Raw genomic sequence first — 13,105 nt, forward strand, 5'->3', positions numbered from 1 at the left:
CGAATGACGAGCTGTCCATCCAGGGGAATACCTGCCGTCTTGCATTGGGAGGACTGAGTGTAAGCGACCTGAAAATGTCACAGTGACAGTTTCCTTCTTAAAAGGTTCTTTCCACCTCAACTTCCCCTTAACTATCAGATTTTCAGACACTGACTCACCACAGGGAGCTAAGGATTAGTGTGATATTCATGACTGTAAACAGTTAACTGATTGACACAGTGAATATGGTTGATTGCGACACTCTCAGCCCATTTGCCTTGGTTGCTGTTACTGTGTCTCTTTTTTTCTCATTGAATAAAGTACACACCTAAAAAGACTCTAATAAAAACAATGTTGCAAAATTGGGCCGTTTCCAACCCAGTTCAGGTACTTTTTATTTAATTGGGCAGGTAGAAATAGTTTTGGGCGGTTTCCACCAAAGTAAAGTTAGGCCATATTCCAATAAACCGGACCCTCTTCTCATCAGAGTAGCATGATTGTGAGTACAGTAGGCTCAGCTCGACACGCAATGACCAAATTTAGTTTTAGTTTACTACAACTAAGTTAAAACTATTTTCCTTTTCTAATAATTATTCGGTCGTAGCTCTGTGATAAAACACTTAACTGTGGTTTTGAGGTTGCCTAAATCTGATAAAACAGGAAACCAAAGGTGATCGGATCGATTATTTTTCTTCTTGCTACCCTTTTCAAAATGAAAATGAAAATTTGGGGTACTTTTATGATGATTGGGTGGCTTATAGGCTCTGATTGGCTATCTTTTGTCAGTCAAATCAGGCAACGATGCATAAAATCAAGTTCAAAGAGGAACCACAGGGTTCTCTCCCTCAAATCAAGGAACCTTTTGCAACAAAATACAGCCCTTTTAAATAAAATCCAAGATTAAAAATAGAGTAGACCATTTTGCTACCAGTTAAATGTTGATGGTTAGGAGAGTGAAGCCCTTTAATCTGTAATTTATTTATCATTAAACATTATAACATTATTCATACTGGTGAACAAGGACCACTTCTACAGAGGGACGTTCACAACATACATATTACATTATTATATACAGTGCAGTGCATTACAGTGGATCGTTATATGTGTATTACCGGGATGAAGGGATGGGGAAGGAGGAGAGAGGGGTTTGAGGAAAGGAGGAGAAGGAGAGGAGTGGTTGAAGGGTTAGGGTGAGTTGTGATAGTAAGTTGTCTTTTTATTACTTCTTTTTTTTTAAACCACAGTACAGTTTGTTTTATAAAAGTTAAACCTATAGAGAGATAGAGTGTCACATTGTCACAGCTACTGTTAGGTGAACCTACTGGAAGTTGACTCTTGTGGCAATATCAAATGAGATACATTTTGTCATGAGATGCTATAGAGAGATGCTATAAAACATTCTAAGATAGTCAACCTCCTTCCAGAGTGCAGAGACCCTGGAGGGCAGGCCAAAGGTCAAAGGTCAAAGATCAGATCAACGTGCATGCGTGCTGCAGACATTCAAACGTGTTCGGCCATCTAGAAAAATGGCCGACCCCCCGATTATTTCGCCCTCTATGTTTAGGCATCATTTTTGGTGCTTTCCCTTTTTATATATAAAAAATACAAAACATAACAGCGAAAAGAATTCCGTTGGTTGTCCCGTTTTTTCTCCTGTTTCATTTTTCCAAAACTGTTTTTTGTTCGTTTTCATTTCAACATTTGGTTGTTATTTTTTTCCCTTTTCTCCTCCAGTCACTTACATATTGACAAAGTATACAATATTTTACAACTGAACAAGACTGAAAGATAACATTTGATTTGTCCAATCAGATACAAGGCCCGCATCCTATATCCAATTAGAGAAGTCAACTGGAAGCTAACCAGTAGTAAGCAACACAACAAGCCTATGGTGTGAAGGGAGCTGTCCGACTTCAGCTCTGCATTAACATGAGCACCCGCCCTCGGGGACAGTAGGCTCTGCCGGTTTGTCCAGCTTAATGTCGATCACTGTGAATCATCCAGTTAAAGAAAAGTCAGATGGTTAATGAGAAAAAGTAAAAAGTGATGACCTGACATGTCACAGTCAAATGGGTAATGCTTGAAATCACAGCCAGCAAGTTACGGTGTCATTATTTTGTGCATACAGGGTACCAATGAAATACTTACTGGGCACTTTTACTCAGGAAAACTTTTTGAAAAATTTTTTGGATTGTCAAATGGATCTTACATTTTATCCCAAAACTACATTACATCATCATTTTAAAATCATTCATACAACTATTTCATAGCTATAGCTTAGCCTAGAATTACTGTAACAATTAAATAGATACTCAGTAATTGAAAAGAAATACTTGCAGAACAGAGTGATTTATTTCTAGTTCCTCTTAAACACAATGTTATTACCCTCTTACTCCCTTACCTCTTGTCATCTTTCCTTTTAACATATTTGTCTTGTAAAGGTACCTAGTAAGTATTTTATTGATACCCCATACAGTATGTACTAAATAGTTACACTGTAATTTTTGGGCTGTAATCCAAAATCAAACGCTAGTTGTATATTTATCTTTATATGTAAAACAGATTACAGGGATAGAATATAGAAGTTTAATTTCACATTTATTGATTAAAGTATCTCTCCCTCATCTTCCATCACACATCCTCACTGCTACGTCACTTCCCAGACAAGCACTGTGTGGTGCTATACCTGTGCATCCATACTACCTTCCCTGGCTCTGTGCATTTCCTCTCTATTAAGCAAAAAAGGTTTATAGCTGATTCCTCAGTAGACAGTAGGCTGGGCGGTCTATTTGTACTAGCGCCAACAGCCACTAAGAGATTAAAAATAACCTGCCTATTTCTTGGCTGTGTGGCTCTCGGCACAGTGAGTTACAGAGGCTGTAAAGGATACTGCCTTCAGGATTTGCATCGTCCAAGCTTTCCATGCCAGGTAGGGCTGCTGCAACCCGACGAAACAGCTAGGAGGAGAGAAGAGGAGGGTAGAGATAAGAGGAGAGGAACAAGAGATAGATCAGAAAAGATGAAAACAAGAAGAAAATGGAGGAGAAAATAGGGGGAGAGAATGCAAGACAGGATAGAAAGGGGGTTTAAAATGTGCAAAAATGTATATTACATTTGTCCTGTATGGACTACAGCCCTTATTCTGTGTTTTTCTATCCTCCACCTTTTCCACATATTTCCACATAGAAATTTTATCTATTCATGTTGGTGGCTTGATCACCTTGGGAGGACACAGAAACAACAGAAAAGCTGGGAGCAACTTACGCCCAAAATGCTGTGAAATATGGTGAAACTGCAGGGATCACCTGTTTGACATTGCAGCCTGTCTTGGCACTGGTCTCGATGAACATGACGTTCAGCTCTTTGGCTCTTTGCTCTCCTTCCTCAATCATGATTTGCCTGCAGGATAATCAGGCCAGACGCATCACAAAGTTGAAGGATCATTTATTCAGTACTGACATGTTGCTTTTAACGACACACTTTCTGCTCAGTTCACAAACTATCTTCATGCCAAAGACTACATGAAGCTAAATGCTGTATGTGGCATACTCACCTCTTCTCTTCCAGATCTGTTTTGTTGCCGACGAGCATGATAATTACATCACTTCCTCTCTCTGTCCTGACATCATCAATCCATTTGCAGGTCTGCTGGAATGAGTTCACATCTGTGGAGACCACATTCTTATTTTAAATAATTAACTTTTTAAATAATTTTTTATGTTAACGGCATTAACATCCCATGTACAAATAGTGCTTCTTTGCTGGGTTTTTTATGTATTTCATACAGAAAGACAGATCAAAACATACAATGCATACATGCTCATAAGTAAATTAGCAGGTTGCTGCTCACTTGTAATGTCATAGACGACCACAGCCACTGTGGAGTCTCGAATGTAGCTGGGGATAAGACTCCTGAAACGCTCCTGTCCAGCAGTATCCCACAGCTGCAGCCTTACCTGCATTTACGCACACAGAAACACAAGCACGCACACACACCTTCAGCAGCTGTTTCCACATTAACTACTGTGTCATACTACACACAGACTATACAGATGTTAGGGCTAGTAAGTATACATCCAAAGGGATAAGCCAATATCAGCTTGTGTGCAGGCTGACAGAGCATAATAATCTGACAAAGAAACAGTATTAATACTAGCTAAAGTAGATTATCCATGGGAAAGGCTTTGACTTCTTAGGCCTAGAAAAGCCAAAGCTATTTCTAGCAGAAATTAAGTTAGGATAACCGTGTTAGTCTATGAAAAGAGAAGTAATTAAGCAAATCAAAGATTAGTGAAACCAGAGTGAACACTTTTTTACTCAGGATGCTGACTGGCTAAAACGACACAAGTACAAATACATACATTTTTACTACTATGTGTTACTACATGTGAATTTTAAAAGACAAACAATGCATCCTACTGTTCGGTCTTCCAGGTACATTGTCTTTGATAGAAAGTCTATTCCAATGGTTGCCTGCGGTAGAGAAAGAACAAAAGAGGGGGGAATCATCAGTCTTATCCAAATGTTTCCATGAAGCATCTGTTGACTGACTGACCATTGTTTAAATAAAGGAAAACACAAAAAGCTGTTAAATTGGAGAAAACAAACAGCCAATAAGCACCAACATTGAATCAGACTGAAAAACTAATTTAATTAGTATTGCCCTCGGGGCTCAATCATTCAGACTTGTTATGTAGCTAAAGGCCAAGGACAGACTAATCTGTATTCTCTTTTTAAAAGCCTAACCTTGCTATACTAACCTTTCATTTTCATAATTGCAGTGATAACATTCAAATTAACTTCTTTTTATTTTATATGTAAATTTGTAATTTGTATATCAATCGGGCATTTTTGGCCAACAAGGTCATTGTAACATTATTCAGTTGAGTCACTATTATACCATAGAAGGCTAAATATATTGTAGACCTACAGTGTGATTAGTCCCATTATTCTATTTATTCAAATCTAACATCAGAGGACGACTGGTAGAGAAACTGTTCATAAAATACGACTTTGACCAAAAGAAAAGGGGTAATAGAGTTACACCAGGAGAACATCATAGTTATTGACCATAGTCAGTCATCATACCATGCATTCAATTCTTCTATATAAGTTTATATATATATCTTTTTTGTTTGGATCATGTCCAAGTCTCACCTGATACGTGTTGTCGAAACTGTCATACATAAATCTAGTGATGAGAGATGTTTTCCCCACTAGAAGAGAAGAGAACAGTGGTTGGTTTTTAGTTAGGTGTTAGTTCAGATCATAAATAATCTTCTAAACGCATGAATACACAATTTCGTGAATAAATTCAACATAATGATATGATGAAAATGGGTTTCCATTGTGACCCTTAATGTGACAAAATGACTGGAAATGACAGCCAAGAATGCATAATAATAATAATAATAATAATAATAATAATAATAATAATAATAATAATAATAATAATAATTCAGCATACAACTGTGCTAAAAGAATCCTAAGCAAAAATGTACCACAATTCTGCTTAATTTCTCTAATGGACATATCTGGTTTTTCCTTTCGAGACAACAAAATACACTTCATTGTAAAGTAAATGACCAAAATAATTATTCTACATTTTCTGTTCTAAAGGGAAAGATCACACATGTATAAAATGGATTTAAAAGATATAGAAACATATCAACATCAGTATCTGACATTGATTTCGTGAAAGAATCAATAGTTTTCCAAGAACAATTTCATGACACTGCTGAAAAAGATGTGTAAATGTTCCTCACTATCAAACCAATGTGAAAGAAATGTATGGCGATAAACAATGTTGATAACGGGATTAACTAACTGATGAAGCTTTTCCGGACAGCAACTAAAATTATTTTCATTATTAAATAATCTATCAATCACTTTTGTGATTAGTCGATTAATCATTTAGTCTACGATGTGTCAAATATATTGTGAGAAATGTGGTCCAAGGTGATGGCTTCATAGTCTTGTTTTGTCTGATCAACAGTGAAACGTTTACAGTGATACAAAACAGAGAAAAGCTGCACCCTCAAAATATTTGACAGTTTTGCTCAATTTATTGATTTGAACGATTTATCGATTATCAAATTAGGTGTATTATTATAATTATTGTATGATTGTTTGTGTTTTGTGGTGTTTTGTATAAAGGCCCATTTATGGAGGCGCATTGCAAACCAGATTAGGCTATAAATGCTGTGGTATGTGACATTGGTTCATGCTATACATACTTGTCCCTGTAAATATAAATGTATATATATATTGGTGCTGTTAAAGAATAATTAGGATAACAGAACATCACTAAAAATGCACAAGGCCATCCTTAAGTAGAGAGACAGAAAACACATATTCAGCAGTGTTCATAAGCTGGATAGTGACTTCTCAGAGGATCAAGGTGAACTTAGTGAGCTTGATTGTTATTTACATCCCACCCAGCACCATCTTTAGCACCATTTTACATCACATCTACACATGAGTAAGGACTGGAGTTTTCCAGCAGGCCCCAGGCTCTCATGCAGAGTATTTCTATCCAGACAGCAGTAGTTTTAAAGCCAGCTAGGGGCAGTGGCCACACCAGGCCGCGATTCAGCACCATGGACAGCAACATTGCAGTCCAGGCCACACAAACACACAGGAAGGCTTGTAGTCGACACACAGCCTCCTCATATATGCAGCGCACACGCACACGCACACGCACGCACGCACGCACACACACACACACACACACACACACACACACACACACACACACACACACACACACACACACACACACACATTGGAGCATCACAATGTAAGACACAAACACCAGTCAAGCAGTTGCCATATTAGGCTTAATTGTGTGTATTCTGCTGCTGTATTTTATGGGATATGTGCTCCTCTGCTGCCAATCTGGATGTCTGAACACGTCTTCAGGCAGCTTTATAGCGCTAAACCATTATCGATCAGCACCTCCCGAATTTGTGCCATCACATCAAATCACACACACAATCATTCCCACCCTGAAAAGATGGCTTATTGAATACATAGTATAATGTTGTGGCGCTGTCAAGCCAGTTTTTATTTGATCATGTGTGGGACCGAACCGGAGACTGCGAGGTTTAGAGATGCTACAGACATTGCAGCCTAGGGTGTGTCCCGAACTGACACATGGGGGACTGTTTATTACCCTTCTAAATGGAAAAAAACACGAGAGGTGGAGAAAAATATTACACACTGACATTTAATGGAATACAAGGATTGTCCATGTAGAAATGTGAGGGAAATAAACCGGTTATGTGAAAACAGGCTGAGCATATTTGTCGGTCACTGCAGCACATCAAAACATCCGAATTCATATCGCCTGCTATGATGCGAATTATGACCGTTTGCGACAACTAAACAATATTCAAGGTTTTCAGTACAATTAGCTGTTATTTGAGTGATCAAGATAGTTACATTAAATTCAAGGGTGACATTTGTATGCCTGCGTTTTTTTTCTTCCTCGGTTAATCAGATTTTCTAGTCACCGATTGTGCCAAAAGGTACATGGGCGTCAAATGACCCAAAGGCAGCCAGCCACATCCTCTAGATTCAGTTAAAACTTTCAAAATCAACACGGATTACATACATGGCCTTCTACATATACGCATGTTTAGCATTAGGGGAGGATAACATTAAACCTCCCCAAGATCTGACTCACCGCTCTGCTCTCCCAAAAATACGAGTTTAAATTTCCTCAGGGGGTTCCCCAAATCTCCTCCAGCTGACATGGTGGCAGATAAAGAGCTCAACTTGGATTATTTTTATATGTTCTTATCGCTCGGTGTCTCCTCCGTTGTGGGTGCGCAGGGGGATCCTCCTTTCCTCACAGAATGATGGGAATGCAGCTCAGCATCCTCCTGTCAATTTAGGGAGCCTGTGCGCCTGCGCGACCTCACCTTATTCAATCCGTCACCTTTCTATGGGAAATATAGGACCGAAAATGGTGTTTTATGTAGATATTAGATATAAGATGCAAATTGACCTTGACATGTAATCATTGGAGTGCCCCTTGAAGTGGCAAAAGAGTGCTAAAAAATAATAGGAGTCCTCAGAGATATTATCACAGTCATTGAAATGTATACAATGTTTTCTGTGGTCCTGCTGTCAGATTACAGAAATGACACCATAAAGCTTTTTAAATGGAAAGGATAATTTTGTGTTTGCAGAAAATGGATATAAAGGAAAAGTAAATGCATAACTTAAGGCCTCTGTTTTTCAGTGATTACTATGTAAACAACTAACTGACTAACAACTATATCTATGACTTAAGTTTGCAATAATAATAATGCATCAATAATGTCTTCTCAACAGAATTCTATTCTGCCCCCGTCAGTTAAACAAAAATAAACACACCGACATGTCATCATGTGTGCAAAAAATGTCAAATTTAACCTTAATACTAATGTTTAAAATCAAACAGCTCTGCTTCCTTCTCCTTCCAGAAAGCAAAGCTGCGGTCGATATATTCACAAATGTCTTCTTTATTGAAACAAGAGAAGTCTGTGTCTCTGCAACACTCGGCTGGAGTAGCAGATTGAACTACAACTTTGGGTACGAGTCTGGAATCTGACAACAATAAAGATGATGATGGCGATGGACAGCGGCATGGTCTCGAGTCCCCAAAGAAGCGAATTTTGATGTCCTCGAAGCCGTCGCTCCACTGTCGACTCCCAGCCTGGATTTCCTGGAGAACGGCCTTGTGGAAGTCCCTCACCATCTCCCAGGAGAAAATGCCAACGTGGTCAAAGACTTCGAAGCAGAGTAGATGCCTCATCTTTCTCTCCTCAGGTGACAGCTCTTGCTCTAAGATGTGGAAGTATCCCAGCATGAAGAGGTCAAGGGTCAAGCTGTCGTGGGTCACTGCAACACCATCCACATCTGGTAGGAATTGCTCTGGGGAGAAGGTTACTCGAGGTGGTGGATTTTGTGAGGAGTTGGAGGAGGACAAACAGGAATTTTGTGCATCTTTGAATTCTAGTTTATTCCTCCAGGAGTTTAGCATCTTGGCCACTACACCTCGTTGTCGGCAGAATTGAAACATGGAGGTGATTTTCTGTTGGGGCGACGTGCCTGTCACTCCCTCTGACAGTGCTTCCTGTCCCTGTCTCTGCCTAGCTGCTTTCACTGAAATAGCATATGCAGATTTCTTCCAGTGGCTCAGGAACAGCACCACGATACGCTCTTTCCTTAAGCTGGTAGTCTCCATCACAGGTATAAGTTTTTTAGGAAGATCACAATGACTCACCTCGCAGCTGAGGCCTGTGTTGTTTACTCCTGAAGTTCCAAACCTTACCTGGCTGTTCAAACCCTGGCCTCCTTTCACAACCCCAGCAAAGGGATAAATACTACCAATCTGACCTTCAAAGTTGGATCTGAGGTTTCTGACCGACACCCCAGACTGTTGGATCTCCCTCTCCACCCTCTCCCTCCCGGCTCTGCCGTAGCTGTTGGTCTCCAGACGATTGCTAAAAGCTGACGCCATCCCTATATGAGGAATCCTACACACACTAGAGGTCTCACCATCTGCTGACACCGTCACTTGGCCCTGTTGCACCAATCCCTGGCCTAAATCAATTCCTAAACTATCTCTTACCCCCTGTGAACCCTTCATCTCCTCCATCATGCCTTCCACTATCCCCCTCTCACCCCCTTCTTCTGTGGATTGTGTCAGATTAGCCACCAGCATTGACATGCTCTTAACAATCTCTGAAACACGACTGCACCATGCTGGCAATGTCAGGTACATTTTCCCCTCTGCGTCCATCTTTTGCAGGACCTCTTTGTTAAGGGAGATGTTTACGATTGGATCAGGTAAAATTGCCTTCAGCTCCTGGGTCAGCCTGGTCAGCTCCAGCTCGTAGGCCTGGCAGCGCTTCTGCAGGGAAACAGTCTCGATCTGCTGCTGCAGGTACATCAGGTCATCCTCTGTTAAAAGCTCACCAAAGGGCCCCAAGACTGCATTGTAGGCTTGGGAGAACTTCCAGCCAGCATCCACTGATGTGTAGCCATTAACTATGTCCTGTTAGAGGGACGAAGAGATTTTAGCAAACAATCCTAAAAGATCATTTTGTCAAAGGAATTATTTAACATTTTAAATTATAATTTTTTTTGCCAAAAGTTAGATGTGAAACTTGAAACTACTAAGCTTATCTTAGCTTAGCTTTGCACAAAAACTGTAAATATGGGGAAACAGCTAGCCTGGCTTTGTCCAAAGGTAACTAAATCTGCCTACCAGCACCTCTAAAGATTACTAATAAGTATTCACAAGTCAGACTAGACTAGAGGTTTGATTTATAATTCATTATTACCAATAATGGAAAACATAGTAACAAAACGTGCAAACGGAACTTCACGAACCACATTTTTTTTCTTACGCATATTTCTCTTTAGGTTTTATTGTGCTCGAGGTGTCTCTTGTGTCTTGTGGCTTCTTCGTACTTTGGGTTTGAGTGTATTGAGTTTGATTTGATTGTTTTTTTCTTTGTGGAAAGTGTGTGTATCTTGTACTTTACTTATGATATTTTGCTACGTGCCAAATCTTGCTTACCTGAGTCTTGATAGCCTTGGTAGCATCAGAGCATTTGTATTCTGAAAATTCCTGTAAATAAAAATTAGGGCTACTAGCGTAACTTAATATTCTCTCCACTTTTTTCCCCTTGGTTATGTGTGTGTTCTCCTTCAAAGGCTCTATTCTCCCCCTGGTGGGCCCATCCACTAGTTTGAGAACCACTAACTTAACCAGTTACCTACCCTTTTCTGAGCCTGTCAAATATGATTGTGTACACAGAATTGTGCTTATGCTAATGAATAAAAGAACACGTGTACCTGTCTCCTCTGTTCCTCCTCATCCTGCAGCCTGAGTTGCAGCTGCCGCACCATCACCTGTCGTTTCCACTCTGCTATAGGGCTGCCGGCTTCATCGTGAGTGGGCACCAGGGAGTCGACGTCAGCCAGGATCACATCGATGATTGGTACCTCCTCCAACAGATCCTCACAGTCAAGCTTCTGTCAGCGTTCAACCATGTAAGATTTGCGAAAATAACATACATACAATGTCATAAATGGAAAATTAGGCTGCATTATATATATTGCATTTACATTTGAATAGTGTCCAGTTTAGAGCATGTTAAGTCTTTGAAAATGAAATGTCAAATGGAGTTTTCATTTAAACTTTCAAATTGTTATATAATTGCATCATCATTTTAACATAGTCATAGAATGCCCATATAAGTATGTGAAAATGAAGAAAAAAAATTTAATTATTGCATTTTAATTTTAATTCTTACTCAAAAAACATATACATTTGTGGAAAATTGTAATGCTATTGTAGAATTACATTTTACACATTATAATTTTAATTAAGTCCACTATAGACTTCCATATCTATATTCTGATGCTTTATGTTTATGCTTTATTTATATGTGCAAGGGGGTGGTGTCATGTATGTAGCCATCAAGTGTATATTTAAGAAGCTTTTACTGGGTTATCATTTTAAAATAAGACAGCTGGAAACATTATAGAGTTTTCAACTAACTCACAGGGTTAGCGTTAGTTACACCGCAGGGCCTTTAAAACGTGAAGATCCATATTATGATGCATTTTTTTGCAGTAGAAGCTCCTTTACACCGCAACATCTAATTTTCTACCCAGTTCATGTTGATTTAGTATGGTATGACACTTTCTTAATTATTCCGTATTTATCGAGAAGGCAACATCAGCCACCTTTTATGTCATTTTTTGCACTTTATACAGAGTTTATGTTTAAAGGTTGTGCCAGCTGGCTCACAGTTTGTCCTGTGAAGACTGCAGTGAAGCCAGCGTGCCTCAGAGACTTAATAGACTTCATGTGAGACATCAGGGTGAGATCCCTCTCTGGAGGCTTCAGATGGCTGAATGATGTCACCACTGTGAACAAACATAACAATGGCCAAATGTCAACCATTCAGTTTTAAAATGAATCAATGTTTGTTTTTTTCTTTGTTTGAACAAAAAGTACCAGTTTTGTGTAAAACATAGTGTTAAGGAAAAACTCAGGAGCAGCACAACTCATTTACGTGAAGCTTTTCTGGAGACTTTGATGACTTACACAGAAGCATTTAATGGAATCTTAATTGAGGAGAGAATTTAGGCATGCTGCTATCCCATCTCTCTGAAGTTCCTGTCTTCCTGAAGGAGCATTTATACTCATGCTAGAGGCATTAAGTTTAGCTGAAGCTTCAATGTAAACAAAGATATTGCAGGCGCCGTAAACACAGATAATTTCTCAGCCCTGACAGAATTTGTTATGTGTTTCCTTCCTCCATGACCTTGGCAGAATGAGGCAGCACTGTGTTATCACACAGCTGCTGCGTCTCCTGTCATCGATGGAGACACAGAGTTGAAGTACTACTCTGCCTGGAAAGGTCATGAGGTTATGTTGGACACTGTGAAACCTGGGTACCACTGTCTCAACTTATATAGCATGAGTTCGTAAGCTGGATATTCCACCACAGTTAGTGTTGGCTCACTTTCAGTTGTACATTATGCAAAATAATGAAATGTTAATCACCTGAGGAGGCCACCTGTACATTCTGCATGGAGCTTGTGGTATGTTTCTTTGAAGTGGCAGCAAAGGTAAGAGAGGAAGAGGTCACAGGAAGTGGAGAAGGGTGGCGAGGCAGGGGGAGCACCTCCTTCACTGGCTGCTGGACACACACACACACACACACACACACACACACACACACACACAGTACGGGTAAGCCATGCTTAAAGGGACAGTTCAACATTATTTTCCCATTTACCCTAAATAGTACTATTATTTATATGTTGATGTTTTGTGATGTGTGTAACTGACTCTTTCATCAGAAAACAACAGGCCTAAGCTTTTTTGTTAAAAAAAAACAACTGCTCTTAATAGATCCAGTAGTGGTTCCTCCTTGTTTACAGTATAGTAAGTTCACTAACGAATGAGGATACTAAACCATCCTATATTTATTTTTGCTGGTATTTACTGGAAGTCTTTTTTTTTATAAGCATTTCCTTTTTTGATGTTCAGCGGCAGCCTACTGTTATTTCAGTCACTGCACTGATGATTGGTCACCTTGCTGTTTTCCAT

At 39.5% G+C, this 13,105-nt stretch overlaps 2 protein-coding genes across 3 annotated transcripts; both read right to left on the reverse strand.

Annotated features, from left to right (window-relative positions):
* Window positions 1–1,324: 1,324 nt before the first annotated feature.
* rab6bb (RAB6B, member RAS oncogene family b) lies at window positions 1,325–7,816 on the reverse strand. 2 transcript variants are annotated; one of them, XM_078263928.1, is made up of 8 exons: window positions 7,667–7,816; window positions 5,137–5,195; window positions 4,399–4,452; window positions 3,830–3,935; window positions 3,533–3,644; window positions 3,285–3,378; window positions 2,870–2,936; window positions 1,325–1,968 (listed from the first exon to the last, which is right to left on the reverse strand). In XM_078263928.1, exons 1-8 carry the CDS (start codon window positions 7,734–7,736, stop codon window positions 1,904–1,906), a joined length of 627 nt encoding a protein of 208 aa, XP_078120054.1. In that variant the 5' UTR covers window positions 7,737–7,816; the 3' UTR covers window positions 1,325–1,903. The 2 variants fall into 2 exon arrangements, with proteins under 2 accessions (XP_078120054.1, XP_078120055.1); XM_078263929.1 differs by lacking the exons at window positions 3,285–3,378; window positions 3,533–3,644; window positions 3,830–3,935.
* Window positions 7,817–8,407: 591 nt separating this feature from the next.
* Window positions 8,408–13,105, reverse strand: espnlb (espin like b). Its single transcript, XM_078264311.1, has 6 exons — window positions 13,091–13,105; window positions 12,557–12,692; window positions 11,759–11,913; window positions 10,834–10,983; window positions 9,641–10,027; window positions 8,408–9,523 (listed from the first exon to the last, which is right to left on the reverse strand). Exons 1-6 carry the CDS (start codon window positions 13,103–13,105, stop codon window positions 8,408–8,410), a joined length of 1,959 nt encoding a protein of 652 aa, XP_078120437.1.

This window comes from Sander vitreus, chromosome 12 (assembly GCF_031162955.1).
Source record: "Sander vitreus isolate 19-12246 chromosome 12, sanVit1, whole genome shotgun sequence".
In the NCBI taxonomy this organism is placed as follows: domain Eukaryota; kingdom Metazoa; phylum Chordata; class Actinopteri; order Perciformes; family Percidae; genus Sander; species Sander vitreus.

Excerpts from the sequence above, each read along its gene's own strand:
- espnlb (XM_078264311.1), bottom strand. Across the intron at positions 11,914-12,556 it reads TGTACAGGTGGCCTCCTCAG|TGGTGACATCATTCAGCCAT; the intron begins GTGATTAACATT and ends GTTTGTTCACAG. Across the intron at positions 10,028-10,833 it reads AGGAGGAACAGAGGAGACAG|GACATAGTTAATGGCTACAC; the intron begins GTACACGTGTTC and ends TCCCTCTAACAG.
- rab6bb (XM_078263928.1), bottom strand. The coding sequence starts at position 7,736 with ATGTCAGCTGGAGGAGATTTGGGGAACCCCCTGAGGAAATTTAAACTC. Across the intron at positions 3,379-3,532 it reads ACAGATCTGGAAGAGAAGAG|GCAAATCATGATTGAGGAAG; the intron begins GTGAGTATGCCA and ends ATTATCCTGCAG. Across the intron at positions 2,937-3,284 it reads CAGGCTGCAATGTCAAACAG|CTGTTTCGTCGGGTTGCAGC; the intron begins GTGATCCCTGCA and ends CTCTCCTCCTAG.